The 18,481-nt window shown below is 41.4% G+C and overlaps 2 protein-coding genes across 2 annotated transcripts in view; one reads left to right on the top strand and one right to left on the bottom strand.

The window, feature by feature from the left end:
- The first annotated feature begins 1,237 nt into the window (after positions 1-1,237).
- LOC311141828 (2-oxoglutarate and iron-dependent oxygenase domain-containing protein 2-like) lies at positions 1,238-4,160 on the top strand. The gene is made up of 7 exons (XM_084177315.1): positions 1,238-1,500; positions 1,607-1,663; positions 1,755-1,865; positions 1,981-2,080; positions 2,203-2,327; positions 2,464-2,721; positions 3,173-4,160. Exons 1-7 carry the CDS (start codon positions 1,366-1,368, stop codon positions 3,443-3,445), a joined length of 1,059 nt encoding a protein of 352 aa, XP_084033441.1. The 5' UTR covers positions 1,238-1,365; the 3' UTR covers positions 3,446-4,160.
- A 3,348-nt stretch (positions 4,161-7,508) lies between these two features.
- Positions 7,509-18,481, bottom strand: part of slc4a5a (solute carrier family 4 member 5a) — a gene marked incomplete at both ends in the record, with an annotated part of 82,362 nt that continues 71,389 nt past the window's right edge. Inside the window, 7 exons of the mRNA XM_084177191.1 lie at positions 7,509-7,623; positions 14,127-14,185; positions 14,306-14,488; positions 14,973-15,146; positions 15,796-15,864; positions 16,120-16,192; positions 17,950-18,128. Of these exons, the coding sequence (XP_084033317.1) occupies positions 7,509-7,623; positions 14,127-14,185; positions 14,306-14,488; positions 14,973-15,146; positions 15,796-15,864; positions 16,120-16,192; positions 17,950-18,128 (852 nt within the window). The remainder of the gene's footprint in view (positions 7,624-14,126; positions 14,186-14,305; positions 14,489-14,972; positions 15,147-15,795; positions 15,865-16,119; positions 16,193-17,949; positions 18,129-18,481) is intronic.

Below are 18,481 nucleotides of genomic sequence, written 5' to 3'. Positions count from 1 at the left end.
TCAAATTCTCAGAGCAAGTGACGTCCCCGATTGAAATGCTACTACTACCGTGCACCACTAACTAGCTAGTCATTTTACACTGGTTACACTAGCTGAGTAGTTTCATTTCTGAGAAGTTTATTTACCAAATATATCAATCCCTAGAATTTCCCAGGGAGCATCCACTTTGATTGGCCTAACAGTCCTTGTCATGTTTTTGTTCCTCTCCGTGTGTTGACAGGTTTCACATACCTTTATCTAAGGCACACAAATGCACAAACACAATCTGTAAGAAGAATGAATGATATGCCTCCAAGCTGTATTATTTTATTACACTGAAGTCCAAAGAGATGCACATACCCAGTCCACGACGTCCTTCACAATACCCAGCCAGTAATACTTGCTTTGGATCTTGTGAACAGTCTTCTTTTGTCCCAGGTGATGACCGATGTCATTGAAGTGGCACTCTAAGAATATATGCCTCTTACGTTCAGCTTCAATCACCACCTCTCGCTTCTCCTCCTTCTTGGGCCCCACATAGTACAGTAGATCCTCTAGAACAACAAAACCACACAGACAACATGCAAACATGCAATTAGAAAGAGATGCTAGCCTAGTCAACAACACACATTTCAACCCCCCTCTACACATTAAGCCTTTTCTTGTTGTTGTTTTTTGTTATCTATTCACTCTCTTACCATCAATTATGAATTTCTGAGCATATCTTTTGAGATTCTTCTTTCGTATAGGATTCATAGTCTGGGGGTAGCAGCCCTCGGCCACAAACGTGTAGATGTCACCCAGTCGGTTTGAGCTCGACTCCACCACCTCCTCTTCAGCCACCACTTGCAACGAATCCACACTCAACATCTCAGAAGCTAAAAAAGGGACCTCAAACCACAGTAAATATGCGAGCCAAATTATATATTACAAGGAGAAACCGACTTACGTGCAAACAAATATGAATATGACAAAAGAAGAACTCAATCAACGGATTAGTGATTCGCATGTTGCCTTAGTATTCTGCGAACAGAGGATTTATGTTGACAGACCCGGAAACGAAATTCGAAGTTTACTTTTCCTCTTGAATCAATTTTACACCAACAGATAGAAAAATGTCCACATATTTAAATAATAGAGTACTGTTTGATATTTGTATATTTTATATTCAGCAATGTGTCTCTGTTTAAGCTCTTTTGTTGATAACAAATCATGGAAACTAAATGCTGAGAGTATCGTTTCACATCGGACACATAACACAGTTGGATCACATCAAACAACTAGAGTTCCGGGGGCGATACCACCAACGTTTAACTGCTATATTAGCCAATATTATTGTGATTTGTCCTATAATACGTTTATTTGTATTTTCGTTATAGGATAGTCATGCAACACGACAAGGATTCCAAGGCAACATTTTACACTTGTAGTTGTTTTAGCACTGACAATATTTTCCTCGAGGAGTTCAAACTTCATGTCAGATTTCTATCAGAGCACCAGTTTAGAACGGATTATCAAGCGGTGGGGATCTGGCCTAGCTAGGCAGTAGATCTACAAACGATTGTCACGTTACAGATCTTGTTAGATAAGTGTAAAGTTAGTAACCTTACTTCTGTTTACATTCCAGGTGTTAAGAAATCTTGGCTGCTCCACTGACACAGAATTCGAGGACATCCTGAAAAAGGCAAGTAGGCCCATGCATTTTGAGTATTTTATGAAAATTGGACTGAATGATCAATCTATTGTAATGTATGGGTTGAATGTTTCCTATCTAGATTGCCAAAGAAGTTGAAAGGCGCAGGAGCCTTGGTGTGAAGTCAGCTGAGAGAGCTGCTGCCATTAAGGAGATTTATAAACCTCTCCATGACCATGTCTACCATCTCCAGGTAGGAATCATACAATACTGCAGTCTTCAAATCCATAAACGGATACTAATAATTAACCCTTTGATCTGTGGTATTACTGTACAGTGTAATTGACTTAGATTGTCTATCTCTTTAGGAGTCCTATATGGCCCCAGAGTTTAAACAGATGGTGGATTATTGTCGAAGTGATGAGGCCAGTAAAGAGGGACTGTTGAGTTTAATGCAGACAGAAGCAGGTGAATTTTCCTTAGAGTTTATAGTTGACATAGGTGGTGCCTGTCATGACTGTTCAACTTCATAGACATTTTTATTCCATGGTCCACATTAGGGCTAACTCATTATCTTTCATTTTCTGAAGCCGCAAGGGTCTTCCGCTTTCCTGTGTTCAAGAAAGTATTCTGTGAGGAGCTGATAGAAGAGATGGAACACTTTGAACAATCTACATCACCCAAGGGCAGACCGAACACCATGAATAACTATGGGGTACACGTCCTCTTATATATGAGAGAAATCTGTAGAATATTAGATTTGGAGACTTCAGGCAAAATGCTCAATGTATCAAGTGTTACCTGTGGTAACTCATGTTACTTTTGTTGGTGATGTTCTTTTGTCCACACAGATCCTCCTGAACGAGTTAGGGTTTGACGAAGGCTTCATCATCCCGCTCCGTGAGCAGTATCTGCAGCCTCTCACATCTCTGCTATACCATGACTGTGGAGGACGCTGCCTGGACAGCCACAAGGCCTTCATGGTGAAATATGACATGCATGAAGACCTGGACCTCAGCTACCACTACGACAATGCAGAGGTCACTCTCAACGTGTCTCTGGGGAAAGAGTTCAAGGAGGGGAATCTCTACTTTGGTGACATGAGACAGGTGCCTCATTAGAGCAAGATGGGGAAGTGTAATAATATAATATGCCATTTAGCAGACACTTTTATCCAAAGCGACTTACAGTTATGTGTGCATACATTTTTACGTATGGGTGGTCCCGGGGATCGAAACCATTACCCTGGCGTTACAAGCGCCATGCTCTACCAATTGAGCTACAGAGGACCACACACAATAGTGTTATGTAGAATGAAATAACAAATGGAGCTGTGCTCTTGGTTTAGATTCATACTATCTCTCATTAATTCCACACACACTGTGGTTTAAAAACCATGCCAGTGTACACACAGGTTACACACTGTTATATTTTAGGTTGTGAAATCGCACACAGATTTATTAGTTGCATGAACTAAAGTCACCACAGCCCTTTAGTAAACAGTTGCATTGTTAGTTTAGTGTGGCTCAGTGGCTGATAGGGTTTTTGCTGCCCCTGCAGGTGCCTCTGAGTGAGACAGCATGTGTGGAGGTAGAGCACAGAGTGACAGAGGGTCTCCTCCACAGAGGACAACACATGCACGGTGCCCTGCCCATCTCCTCTGGCCAGCGCTGGAACCTCATTGTCTGGATGAGGGCCTCACAGGAGAGGAACAAACTGTGCCCCATGTGCAACAAGAGACCCACCCTGGTCGAAGGAGAGGGTTTCGCAGACGGCTTCACAAGTGACACAGGGATATCTCTTCTACAGAATGTATCATGTGACCTGCATTGACTTAATGCTGCTGGTCCATGTATATTTGTGTATGTTAGTGTAACTATTGTCTGGATGTTTGCTTATCGTAGAGATTATCGCATGTGCCATAGAAGAGTTGTGGAGAGGAAACGTGATAGACATTAGGAACATAGGGAGGCTCATCATTACTTCTACAAAACACCTCACTACCAACTTCATTATGCAGTGTCACAGGTGCACCTTGTTCTGGGCAACTCTAAAATGTGCAGTTTTGCCACACGACACACATGCTAAAGATGTCTCAAGTTTTGAGGGAGCGTGCAATTGGCATGCTAACTGCAGGAATGTCTACCAGAGCTGTTGCCAGATAATTTAATGTTAATTGCTCTACCATAAGCCATAAACTTCGTTTTTTGAGAGAATTTGGCAGTAAGTCCAACCGGCCTCACAACCGCAGACCACGTGTAACCACGCCAGGCCAGGACCTCCACATCCGACTTCTTCACCTGTGGGATTGTCTGAGACTAGCCACCCGGACAGCTGATGAAACTGAGGAGTATTTCTGTCTGTAATAAACTCATTCTGATTGGCTGGGCCTGGCTCCCAAGTGGGTGGGCCTATGCCCTCCCAAGCTCACCCATGGCTGCGCCCCTGCCCAGTCATGTGAAATCCATAGATTAGGGCCTAATGAATTTATTTGAATTGACTGATTTCCTTATATGAACTGTAACTCAGTAAAATTGAAATTGTTGCATGTTGCGTTTATATTTTTGTTCAGTAAATAAGCTTACAATAATAACAATGATATACAATAATAATAATACAAATTATAAAAACTAATTATTATAAATAAATGTAAGTTCCAAAATTGCATCCTACCTAAATAAGGAGTTGTACAGTAGCCTACATTCTTCTCATCTTAGTCCACTACAATATTGAAACTTATATTACATTCCCCTTGTAGGCTTTTCACTAAAGGCATACTCTTTTTCCTATAACTTTTGTTTTACTTCAATGAAAAAGGCCTCCATCTTCACAATCAACAGTGGACTAGGCCAAGGCTCCTCTCTCGCTCTCTCTCTCCTCAGCAGCAGGCGCATGTGCCCGCAAGGCGTGAGAGAATGGTGCTGAAGCGCAAATCTGGGGTGCCGGCTATGATAGACAACCTCTCCTGGACAATTTGGCTTCAATTTAATTTATTAGCTTTTTATTTTTTTATCAGCCAAATGCCAGCAATTACCAGCTAAGGGAAACCCTGGAGAATTTTCCCATCAGACTTGTGTTTCCATCAAATTGACTTGTTGCAGATAAAAGTCTGTGTGTAAATATGTAGTGCACATAAAAATACAGTTTGAGGTTAAATTCCCATATACCGAATTAAAAAATTGGTTTCCATGGCATTTTCTTTTCCATATAATTTTCTTCAGTATAATAATAAATACATAACTGTAGTTATGGTCTTACTAAATCTGTAATAATGCATACAAACTTTTTTTATAATGCACAGGCGTTTATATGTTGGTAAAATCAATCATATTGAAAGGATCAACATTTAACAACACAGCAAATATCACAAGAATACAGTTTGTACATCGTCTTTGGGTTATTGTTAGGTGTCTGCTCAGTAAGTGTCCACAGTCATTTACACACAGTAGGGCAGGGATCGTCAACTGGCGTACCGCGGGCCAAATTATTATTACAAATAATTTTTTGAACATAAAATACAAAAATTATTTTAATTTAGTAAATCTATTCCCATGTATTTCCACTCATAAACAGAAATATATATGATCATGTACCAATGTAATCAAGGTTTGAAATGATTATGTTTTTGTCAAATACAATTTTTGCTTGGCAAGGGTTCGTACATCATGAAAATCCAGAAAAAGTCATGGAATTTAAATATTGTGTTTTCCAGGCCTGGAAAAGTTTGGAAAATGATCAAATCTGAAAAGTATGGGAAAAGTCATGGAAAGGTACTTTATTTAGGCCATTTAAAAATATTTTATCAATTATATATATATATATATATATATATAAAACGTCAGCCAGGATAGCGGAAAAAGCCATACAAAGTGCCATACAAATGAGTAATTGAAACGATTATTTTTGATGAAATGAACGATTCACTAATTCACCATTGTAATAGTTGGGATTCTGTTCAATCGTTGTGAATCGAGTCATGTGAATCAAAATAATCATTTGTGAATCACGAACACTAATTTTAGGAAAAAATATTTTGGATTATGTGGCTGCAAAACTTGTTTTTGTAGATACTTCCAGTTGATTTGGGCATCAAATGTATGGGACATTGCAACTCAATAGATGCTTGTCAGTCTGCAAAGTAAACACTTCTGAGGTAGGCCTAGCTAAAATAAATATGACTAAACTAAAAAAGTACATTTCCTGAAGAAATATGTGTGCTTGCTTCAGCTGAATACAAATATTTGTAGCCTATCATAGTCATTTGATCTTTGATATATTTAATTAATTAATTATTTTATTAAGGCATAAAACATATTTGGTTGTAAAGTTGCAATGTTTTACATCAAGGGTAGTCAACCATCTTCCAGGAGAGCTACTGTGTGTGCAGGCTTTTGTTCCAGTCCCCCTCTAACAAACCACATTTTAGACATGAGCTTCTCCACCAGACCTTGATAAACTGACTCTGATGTGTTTGAGCAGGGCTTGATCAAAAGCCTGCACACACATTAGCTCTCCAGACTGAGGATTGAACACATGTTTTATACAGTTACCTAACAGGTATTCTACTTGGTGGGTGGGGGGGGGGGGGGTAAGTGCCTTGCACAACGACAGGAGATCAGATGGGATCAGAGAGCAGCCTCCCAGTGTCGATACCACATTTATGCATACATTTTTTGTACATAGAGACACCACCAATTGTTGGTCATGCAAATGTGTTTAAAAGTAATTGAGAAGTCCTAGAAAAGTCATGAAATTCCATCTGTCAAAATGTGTATGAACCCTGGTTTGGGCTTCTTGCTTCAATTTGCAGAGTACAAATGATTTATAATTATGTTCCGGCCCCCCCACTATCCACTCAAGAAAAAGTTGTCCCGCAGCTGAAACTAATTGATGACCCCTGCAGTAGGGAATAATAGCATGATTGCAAAACGCTGTATTCAACCATGTTACTAACAAATCATTCATTTTCAGCACTAAAAAAAAACAGTATTCAGTCTAGTAGGCTATTCACATGTTTTGGTTGTTTCTTTTTTTCTCCAGTGGCTTGAAAACACAAGAGGAAATAGGAACGGTCGTTTGCTACAAGAAGAGGCACCATACAACCTAACAACACACACACACACACACACACCAAAATACAATTATTTGCTGAAGAAGGATATTCAAGAACTCATTTATCACATGAAAAGGCAGGCCATTTTTACTGACATTGAAATTCTGGATTGCACTTAAAGTTATTCTGGACCTCATACTTCATACTTACTATATATCTCTCTATATGAACAGTGAAAAATACATACTATATCCTTTTATAATTTATATAAATAGAAATATCTTGACACAAAATATTCTCATATACAGCACATACAGACGAGATCCTTCACTCCCCTTTCTCCTATATCCCTCCATTGTGTTTCTAAACTTAAGCATGTCCTGAAAATTATACAGTCAACATGTTCTTTACAGAGATATCCATGACAGTTCAGCAAAGAGCCTCCTAGTTTAAAAGCAGAAGCTGTTACTGGGATTTTGGACACATTGAAATTGACAGCTATGTGAAGAATCAGATCAAGTAAAAATGTACTGTACATTTGAGCTAAGTTATTCCATGTACATGTTGTATTCACAGTTTATTTATATTAGGTGTCATATGCTGTCAGCTGTTAGTCCATGCCACCTTGTATTGTCCTCTGCAGGCATTCTAGAAGAGTCTTAGTGTGTGAGTGGGTCAGCATTTTATGGCTATGTACTGTACAGAGTCCGCGGTGGACCATTGTATGCCTGTGCTCGGTCACACAGCAGTCAGTGCCTACAGGTGACAACTTTGTCTGTCATTCGCCTTAAGCGTTGTTTTGCTGCTCAAGTCCCTGTGGCGGGGGTGATCAGTGTCCGTGTCTTAGTCCGACTCCATCTCGATCTTCACCTGGGGCACAGGGAAGGCCATGCCACGGCCATGGGCCATAGGGACCGTCGGGGACGAGGGACAGGAGATCTTCAGATGCAGGGTGATGCTGAGGAACGGCAAGTTCCAGTTATCATACATTCATGTCGTCCTGTGTGGCTAAGATGGGTTTGTTTACCACTGGGGCTACATATACAATAATGTATGCATGCTACTGTAAGTAGCTTTGGATAAAATATTCTGTTAAATGACATATGACATACACAGCGAGAGGCAAGAAACGCAGAAGGAAGGAGGGACTGGAGACAGGAGAGGGGTAAGTTAACCTTGGGCTAGACAGGGAGGTAGTCAGTAGTTAGATGTAATCTGGATCTGGTTCATAGTACCAGAGAGTAAATTAGACTAGAGGCGAGGTTGGGCAAACTAATGTGAAACAGCGTGACAGGGAGTTAGGCTGGCTGTCAACTGTGATTGATGTCTGTTCTTTATGCCATAGTGTTTCAAGCCTTTCTGTTGATCAGCTGAATATGGTGCAATTGCAAACTGCAATTCGGGGCATTACTTGATGTAGGAGTTCCCTAATATCAGGAAACGGCCATTGATACCTGCCATTGGTCAGTTCCGGTGTTGTGAGATTGATGGTTTCTCGACACACGTTATTTGTTTACATAGCAGGTTAGGATAACTAACATGGCAGGTTAGGATAATCAACGTAGCAGGTTAGGCGGTTTAGCGTGGCAGGTTAGGTGAATTAGCGTGGCAGGTTAGTAGACTGAGGTTAAGGTTAGGAAAAGGGTTAGGGTTAGCTACAATGCTACAGTTGTCAGCAACTGTTGTCCCCGACGTGAAAGAAATGGCCACGGACCTATGGCGAGCATCAATGGGTGTAACTTGATATCAAGAAACACCTATATCAGAAAACACCTCTAATTGCGGTCTGCAATTGCACCCTTCTTGATCAGCGCACACAATATGGGAAATGTGAGGGGTGGGAATGAATTCAATGTACAGTTTGTGAAGAATAAATGTGAAGCTTCACTAAATGAAAGTTTCTCCTTACTTTGCAGTTTTCCCTTTCCTAATTTATTTAGAAAAACCACTAGCAAAGGCGTAGGTCTAAACCATGTATGTCTAAGGGCGGCAGGTAGCCTAGCGGTTAGAGTCGAACCAACGACTGGAGAGTTGCCAGATCGAATCCCAGGTCTAATGGAAAAAATCTGTCAAGAAGTGAGCTGGCAACTGGAGGGTTGCTGGTATCAAATCCTAGATGCCATTTCCTACCGTTGTGCCCTTGAGCAAGGCACTTAACCCCCACAACAACTGCTCCACGTGTGCCCAGTGTGGCAGCCCCCTGCTCCAACATCTCTAATCTGTATGTGTGTCTTTCAGAGGGGTTGGGATAAAGCGTAAGTCTATTCTGAACCATGCTTCCTTAAAAGTAATGCAGACATGAATTGTTATCATAGTTCTTATTCAAAAATAACATGCAGAGGTACACATGACTAAAAGGATAGAGGGGGAAGAATATGCAACTATACGAGATGAAGACACAACTAAACAAATCATTTTTGTTTGTGAATGGGACCCATAGATAGACTACTAGACTATTGGGTACATACAACACATGGAGGAAAAAGAAACAACCAAAACTCTGAGAGAAGCCTGGTGCATGTGGCATGGGGATGCACACATACAGTGGGCCAAACGCTGTTCACTCTCAAATACTGTGTATCCACTACATACAAATATCATTTAAAACTTTTATTCATCTATTCCAATATGGTAAACATTTCTACAGAATATAAACCAAGCCAGTGCCTGAAAATACATAGGAGATAGTGTATGGATATTGGCTAGCTTGTTGGAATTATGCACATGCATGTGCCTGTGATGTGTGTACACATATCGAGAAACACTGACACAAAATTACACAACTAGTTTTCATAACGCAGCACATACGAGTGCAGGAAAAATAGCAGCAAGGGTTGCTTACCAAACCCAACATAATATCTGCTTTGCATCAAAGTGCATGGAGAGAAGGGTATGAAGGTATATTCTCTGAGAACAATATGGAACACTGTGTCTGTGATAAATTGTGTGTATTTATAGATGTATGTATTTATAAGTGTGTGTGTGTGTGTGTGTGTGTGTGTGTGTGTGTGTGTGTGTGTGCGTGCTTGTTTAACTATACTTGTGGGGACCAAAAGCCCCCACAAGAATAGTAAACAAACAAAAATCTGACCAACTGGGGACATTTTGTTAGTCCCCACAAGGTCAAATGCTATTTCTAGGGGGTTTAGGGTTAGGAGTTAGGCTTAGGAGCTAGGGTTAGGGTTAGGGTTTTCGGGTTAAGGTTAAGGTTAGGGTTAAGTTTAGGTACGGGTACGGGTTAGGGGTTAGGGAAAATAGGATTTTGAATGGGATTGAATTGTGTGTGTCCACAAGGTTAGTTGTACAAGACTGTGTGTGTGTATGTGTGTGTGCATAGGCGCCTGAGCAATGGCGCGAACGGAGCAGCTGCATCCCCACCTTCAAAATAAGGGTGCTAACGTATGTTTTTGCACCCCCACTTTTTTACCAGAAAAGTATCATGATCCATTGGGTAATTTGTCATTTTCAATGATTAGTAATGTTTTGAGCTAGTTTGTATTAAATAGTAAATATGTCCACTTTATATATTATATAATAGTTAACAGATTGCATCAATGGTTTTGCCCTCTGGACATTTTTTGCTACACTCCCGCCCACCACCTTTTTGTTTCAGTGCAGTTAGAAAGCACTAGTTACACCACTGGTGTTTAAAATGAAAAGGCACCTGCAAAATACAATTGTTTATCTATTTTGTTGTGCTGTTACATTTGTCCAATGCACTCAGGGTGTTGTTACCTATCATTTGAGCTGCGTATGATTAAATCTGTGAAATACAGTGGGGAAAAAAAGTATTTAGTCAGCCACCAATTGTGCAAGTTCTCCCACTTAAAAAGATGAGAGAGGCCTGTAATTTTCATCATAGGTACAGGTCAACTATGACAGACAAATTGAGAAAATAAAATCCAGAAAATCACATTGTAGGATTTGTAATGAATTTATTTGCAAATTATGGTGGAAAATAAGTATTTGGTCACCTACAAACAAGCAAGATTTCTGGCTCTCACAGACCTGTAACTTCTTATTTAAGAGGCTCCTCTGTCCTCCACTCGTTACCTATATTAATGGCACCTGTTTGAACTTGTTATCAGTATAAAAGTCACCTGTCCACAACCTCAAACAGTCACACTCCAAACTCCACTATGGCCAAGACCAAATAGCTGTCAAAGGACACCAGAAACAAAATTGTAGACCTGCACCAGGCTGGAAAGACTGAATCTGCAATAGGTAAGCAGCTTGGTTTGAAGAAATCAACTGTGGGAACAATTATTAGGAAATGGAAGACATACAAGACCACTGATAATCTCCCTCGATCTGGGGCTCCACTCAAGATCTCACCCCGTGGGGTCAAAATGATCACAAGAACGGTGAGCAAAAATCCCAGAACCACACGGGGGGACCTAGTGAATGACCTGCAGAGAGCTGGGACCAAAGTAACAAAGCCTACCATCAGTAACACACTACGCCGCCAGGGACTCAAATCCTGCAGTGCCAGACGTGTCCCCCTGCTTAAGCCAGTACATGTCCAGGCCCGTCTGAAGTTTGCTAGAGTGCATTTGGATGATCCAGAAGAGGATTGGGAGAATGTCATATGGTCAGATGAAACCAAAATATAACTTTTTGGTAAAAACTCAACTTGTCGTGTTTGGAGGACAAAGAATGCTGAGTTGCATCCAAAGAACACCATACCTACTGTGAAGCATGGGGGTGGAAACATCATGCTTTGGGGCTGTTTTTCTGCAAAGGGACCAGGACGACTGATCCGTGTAAAGGAAAGAATGAATGGGGCCATGTATGGTGAGATTTTGAGTGAAAACCTCCTTCCATCAGCAAGGGCATTGAAGATGAAACGTGGCTGGGTCTTTCAGCTTGACAATGATCCCAAACACACCGCCCGGGCAACGAAGGAGTGGCTTCGTAAGAAGCATTTCAAGGTCCTGGAGTGGCCTAGCCAGTCTCCAGATCTCAACCCCATAGAAAATCTTTGGAGGGAGTTGAAAGTCTGTGTTGCCCAGCGACAGCCCCAAAACATCACTGCTCTAGAGGAGATCTGCATGGAGGAATGGGCCAAAATACCAGCAACAGTGTATGAAAACCTTGTGAAGACTTACAGAAAACGTTTGACCTGTGTCATTGTCAACAAAGGGTATATAACAAAGTATTGAGAAACTTTAGTTATTGACCAAATACTTATTTTCCACCATAATTTGCTAAGAAATTCATAAAAAATCCTACAATGTGATTTTCTGGATTTGTTTTCCTCATTTTGTCTGTCATAGTTGACGTGTACCTATGATGAAAATTACAGGCCTCTCTCATCTTTTTAAGTGGGAGAACTTGCACAATTGGTGGCTGACTAAATACTTTTTTTCCCCACTGTATATATAGCTGTTTACAGGCATTTAACACCATTCAGTATCAATCGGTTAAATCACATAGCTAAAATGTTTTAATTCAGTTACAAAAGTAACAGTCCTGGTTGAGCCCCATATGTGAGTGCACCAAGCGCACGTGGCCGCTTCCAGTGTTGCCAGCTTAGTGACTTTGTCGCTATATTTAGCAAGTTTTCAGACCCATCTAGCAACACATTTTCAAAAAAGTGACTAGCGACAACTCTAGGGACTTTTTCTGGTGTTATTGGAGACTCTGACGTGAAAGCACGTATCGTTCTTACTCTTCTCAACGAGCAGCGGGTGCTGCGGTGGGCCCCACCCTGGCGACTTTTAGGACAGCCAATAGCTACTTTCTTTACTGAGGAGTTGGCAACACTGGCTGCTTCACGGTTACAATGTAACCAAGGTGCATGCGCATATGTGCAAAATTAAAAAGCACAGGATATTTGTACCCCGATAAAGCAGCAGTTTTTAACATTTTCATGGTGACACTGTGACAACGTTTTAAAAAACTAAAAAATCCATGTCGGAGGTAGGGATGGGCATGAGTCTCTTGACGGACGTCAAAACTCGACCTTTAACCAGAGATGTTTAAAAAATGAAATTCAGTACAACTATTTAGTTGTCTTGAAGACAACGTTAATTTGCTTTGACTCTATTGTTCCATAGGCCTACGTGTGCATTTGCGGGGCACAACTAAAAATAAACTAAGCCAAGCATCAAGCAGTTCTTCTCCCTAAATTCCCTTTCCGCTCCATGTTTCACTCACTCAATTGCGTTCTGACTGCTCCCGTTACACAGGCGTCCTGAGTGGGCACACACGTTCCCATTAGGCCTACAGAAATACATGCCTATAAAAAACGAATCTAACTGATGGGATACACAAGCTACATTCCTTGCCAAATGATGACAGTTTTATCACAAATTCAAAATGGACTGATTGATTGAAGTAGGGAAATATGTGTTCCAACAATGAGCTGCAGTTTTGGAATAATTGCGTTCCTTCTATTTTCTGCTTCGCTACTTTGTGAACTGCTAGTGCCCTTTAGAATTTGTTAGTCTAGGGCTTGGCTACACAGGTTCCACACTGAAAATATGTAAAAACATTAGTTTGATAAAGACAAAGACCGTATTTTCATCAGAATCATTAAGCCTATGCCTACTGCAAAAATATGTTGTGGCTGTAATTCATCACGTGGAATTGTCCATTTAGAAAATTCCAAACATGCAGAATAAACTAAATAAAATGTCTGTATGAAAAAATGGTCTTTCAACTCGCCAAATTGAGTCCCGTTTCAAATGATCACTCTTTCAGAATAACTATTCCAGACACCAGATGCGATTCACTTCGTACTTTTTTCATTTGGAATAATACTCTGTTGGATTTTATTCTGTAATATTACATTGTCTTTTTACTACAAAATATGTGTATTGACTGTGATAAGGGCTCAGGAAAGAAGAGTGTCTTGCTAAATTAACAAAACAAGGCTATGCCATTGCACAGCCAATAGGCTTATACAAGAAACTCCACTGCTGAGGTTACTGCCTTTTTGAAGATTGTGTTCCACAATATAATATAACCAGTTGATATTACGGTTTCAACAAATCAATCTTAAATGGCACTTGTTTTTTATTGACTATGGAGCAATTTAGGATTTGCTATCTGTAATGATTATAATAAATTAGGCATTGTTGCGCACTGTTGGCATATAGGCCTAGATAAATGTACTCGACCTCAATATAATTTAACTTAAGAAAAATGGTTGTGTTCTGTACATAAATATGGATTCCACCTGTAAAGAAACAGTGTACAATTGCAGGAAATGGTTTTAAAATGTTTAACTCTTTTTATTTGATTTTACTTTAAGACAAAGTCAGGCGCCCATGTGTGTGTGTGTGCGTGCATGTTTTGGGTGTCTGCGTATATCTGCCAGGCTGATGTTTCATGTTTATGTAATCTGTGTATCAGGGGAAGTATTTGCCTGGCTGGCAGTGAGCGGCCCACTGTGACTGGGCGTCAGCGGGCTGAAGGAGGTCTCTGTAGGGGACGTGTAGTTTAAGCACACAATACCTGCGGTCCACGTCAGACTCAGACCTGGACGAGCAGTTGGAGTAAGCGTGGTACTTCTCCTGCATGCAAACACACACAAGCACACACACAAAACACAGCCATCAGAAATACATTATTTAGCAAGGTTTCTTTTTCTCTAAGCCAACCAGTTGGTGGCAGTAAAACTTAACGTTTCTCACCTCATCTTTGCTGTCGTCTGCTCTCACTTTCTTCTTGTCTTTCTTCTTCGTGTCATCTTTAACGCCCTTCTTCTTCTTATCCTTCTTCTTGTCTTTCCCGGGCAGGATATCATCTATCCAGGCCAGGTCGTGTTGAGAGAACACCATGTCCAGCATCTTACGCACCACCAGCAACCCCAGGATCTGTTAACCACACAAGCACATGATCCTTTCTTACATAACTTCCATGACAAGAAAATAACATCAACAGGAAAGAAGTTAAACTCTTCATAAGTAACCAGCATTTACATCACAGGTCATTTGTATGTTGATGGGTGCTTGAATGTATAGCCGAATGTATGTCCGTTGTGATTGCTGGTTATAAATCTAAGTAAAACTTTAGCTTGTGAGAGCTGACCATCTTTTTTTATGCATTAATGCAGGGGTGTCATACTCATTCCATTGAGGGGCGAGTGTCTGCAGGTTTTGCTCCTCCCATGTACTGTACTTGATTGATCAGTTAAGCTAATTTATTAGTAACAACTCCCCTCAGCTGGTTGTCTAGGTCTTAATTGGACACAAATTGAAAGGAAAGAACAAAAACAGCAGACATTCAGTCCTCCATGGAATGGGTTTGACAGCCCTGTATTAATGCTTGTTCCAATCAAAAGCGAGTAATGAATAATACCATGACAGGGAAGAGGATGGCCAGGACGGTGGACTTGAGCACCCAGAGGACAGCCAGACAGATGATCTGGACCAGGGTGAAGAGGTGGACCCTCCTCAGAGGCACGTGACGCAGGAAAGGGAAGTCTGGCTGGTACTTGGACGGCATCATGTACAACTTGATCCTCTCCCAGAACTACAGGGGAGTGACAATGAGAACACACACTCATCACTGCCTGCGTTATTCCCATTTCCGAGGTTTTATCTATAGAATATATGCAATTTAGCAGACACTTATCCAAAGTGACTTACAGTAATGTGTGTATACATTTTCATATGGGTAATCGCAGCAGGACAACAACCCTAGCATTGCAAACTCCATGCTCTACCAACTGAGACACACACAATTGTTTATGGATTGTGGACAATAGGCTTGTGACATTTTCCATTTATACTTTCATGGACCCTGTCTAATGTTTGTTCACCTTGCTGTTGACATTTTACTCTTTCGTCTGTGACATTTCCCTTTGATTGGCAGGGTGCAGTCAAACAGCACCCACACACACAAACACTCACTGAGCCTTCCCTGATCTCCTAGCACTGCTCTGAGCAGCCTACCTAACACCCTCATCAAAATGCATCTCCAAATTGCTGCTTTAGACGCTGCTAGAATACAGTCACCTTCCCTCCAGACACACGGTTTCTGATAAGGAAAAGAACGACATCACAGAGAATGTATCTTAATTTGGAGATTTGAATTCATGTCAGAGGAGGAACCGCATACCATGAGACTTTCAATTGACACAACCACTGGCTGTCTACTTTGTTTTCTGGTCTATACAAACCTGAATGCCGCTAAGAGATGCCACGCCCATGTAGAGAAACACACCGTAAAGTACTGGCATGGGTATGAACTGTGGAAGAGAGGGCGAACACACATGTTAAACACATAGACAACATCAGCACATTATCATGTTGAACCCCTTTAATGGCATGTGGTGGTATAGAAAACACACTGATTGCACCCCAAATGGCAAGTGCACTACTATTCAGTGCACTACTTTTGACCAGCGCCCATAGGGAATAGGGTGCCATTTGGGGCGCAGCCACTGTTATTATTCATCCAAAATCCTTGTTTAGGTCAGAGGAAATTAATATATTTTACTGACCTGTAGAATGGGAGCCAGGAAGATGGAGACTCCAGTGAGAACAAACACTAGAATCCCTGTCAGTCTCTGCTCCCTGTTCATTAGAGAAAGAGCGGGTGAGAGAGAAAGAGAGAGAGAGAGGATGACTACCAGCAAACCTTTCCGTTTGTAATAGACAGCAGACAAGAGACAAGCCCTGCCTGGACTATACTGTCCTGTACAGTGGCTTGCGAAAGTATTCACTCCCCTTGGCATTTTCCTATTTTGTTGCCTTACAACCAGGAATTAAAATGGATTTTTGGGGGGTTTGTATCATTTGATTTACACAACATGCCAACCACTTTGAAGATGCAAAATACTTTTTTTTGTGAAACTATTCACCCCCCCCAAAGTCAATACTTTGTAGAGCCACATTTTGCAGCAATTAAAGCTGCAAGTCTCTTGGGGTATGTCTCTATAAGCTTGGCACATCTAGCCACTGGGATTTTTGCCCATTCTTCAAGGCAAAACTGCTCCAGGTCATTCAAGTTGGATGGGTTCCGCTGGTGTACAGCAATCTTTAAGTCATACCACAGATTCACAATTGGATTGAGGTCTGGACTTTGACTAGGCCATTCCAAGACATTTAAATGTTTCTCCTTAAACCACTCGAGTGTTGCTTTAGCAGTATGCTTAGGGTCATTGTCCTGCTGGAAGGTGAACCTCCGTCCTAGTCTCAAATCTCTGGAAGACTGAAACAGGTTTCCCTCAAGAATTTCCCTGTATTTAGCGCCATCAATCATTCCTTCAATTCTGACCAGTTTCCCAGTCCCTGCCGATGAAAAACATCCCCACAGCATGATGCTGCCACCACCACACTTCACTGTGGGGTTGGTGTTCTCGGGGTGATGAGAGGTGTTGGGTTTGCACCAGACATAGCGTTTTCCTCGATGGCCAAAAAGCTCAGTTTTAGTCTCATCTGATCAGAGTACCTTCTTCCATATGTTTGGGGAGTCTCCCACATGCCTTTTGGCGAACACCAAATGTGTTTGCTTATTTATTTCTTTAAGCAATGGCTTTTTTCTGGCCACTCTTCCGTAAAGCCCAGCTCTGTGGAGTGTACGACTTAAAGTGGTCCTATGGACAGATACTCCTATCTCCGCTGTGGAACTTTGCAGCTCCTTCAGGGTTATCTTTGGTCTCTTTGTTGCCTCTCTGATTAATGCCTCCTTGCCTGGTCTGTGAGTTTTGGTGGGCGGCCCTCTCTTGGCAGGTTTGTTGTGGTGCCATATTCTTTCCATTTTTTAATAATGGATTTAATGGTGCTCTGTGGGATGTTCAAAGTTTCGGATATTTTTTTATAACCCAACCCTGATCTGTACTTCTCCACAACTTTGTCCCTGACCTGTTTGGAGAGCTCCTTGGTCTTCATGGTGCCGCTTGCTTGTTGGTGCCCCTTGCTTAGTGTTGTTGCAGACTCTGGGGCCTTTCAGAACAAGTGTATATATACTGAGATCATGTGGCACTTAGATTGCACACAGGTGGACTTTATTTAACTAATTATGTGACTTCTGAAGGTAATTGGTTGCACCAGAACTTATTTAGGGACTTCATAGCAATGCACATGCACGCACCATTTTTTCATTATACATTTTGTATAATTTTTTGAAACAAGTTAGTTTTTCCATTTCACTTCACCAATTTGGACTATTTTGTGTATGTCCATTACATGAAATCCAAATAAAAATCAATTTAAATTACAGGTTGTAATGCAACAAAATAGGAGAAACGCCAAGGGGGATGAATACTTTTGCAAGGCACTGTACATCCTCCATAGTCACATTCTATGGTTACTGCTCAATGCTCCCTCACCTGACACCCAGGAACTGGGGCTGCTCCCCAGGGGCGCTGGACTCACTTTCCATCTTCAGTGAGTCGATGTGGGCGATGGAGATGACAGTGGCGGCCACGTACCAGGGCAGGCCCAAGAAGGAGCAGACAGCCATCAGCACCCCCACCCAGAACAGGTCCAGGTGGTAGCCACACCCTTTCTGCCAGGGAGGGACACACAGGTGGAGGGACACACAGGTGGAGGGACACACAGAGCGGAGTAGGACGAACTCACACTGGGGGATGTCATTGAAGTAATTGTCCTATGCATTATGTAGGCCCCAACATGACACCAAAGCCCAATTAAGGTTCTAGGACCTATATTTTACCCCTACGAGTACATCTCTTATCTACAATATAAATTGCTCATTGTGGCAAATATCATCTCTCATGGACAGATTCTGACCAAATTCCACAACATTTTAGTTCTGGGTTAACCGAGATTATGGCAAACAACATGTGTGATGCCGATTGTGATCTCCAAAAGCTGAGGTTAAACTTGCTATCAATGTCT

Source organism: Coregonus lavaretus (genome assembly GCF_964263955.1).
Source record: "Coregonus lavaretus genome assembly, chromosome: 14".
NCBI classification, from domain to species: Eukaryota; Metazoa; Chordata; class Actinopteri; order Salmoniformes; family Salmonidae; genus Coregonus; species Coregonus lavaretus.
The sequence above is the reverse complement of the archived record's forward strand: the minus strand, read 5'-3'. Positions and strand labels throughout refer to the sequence as shown.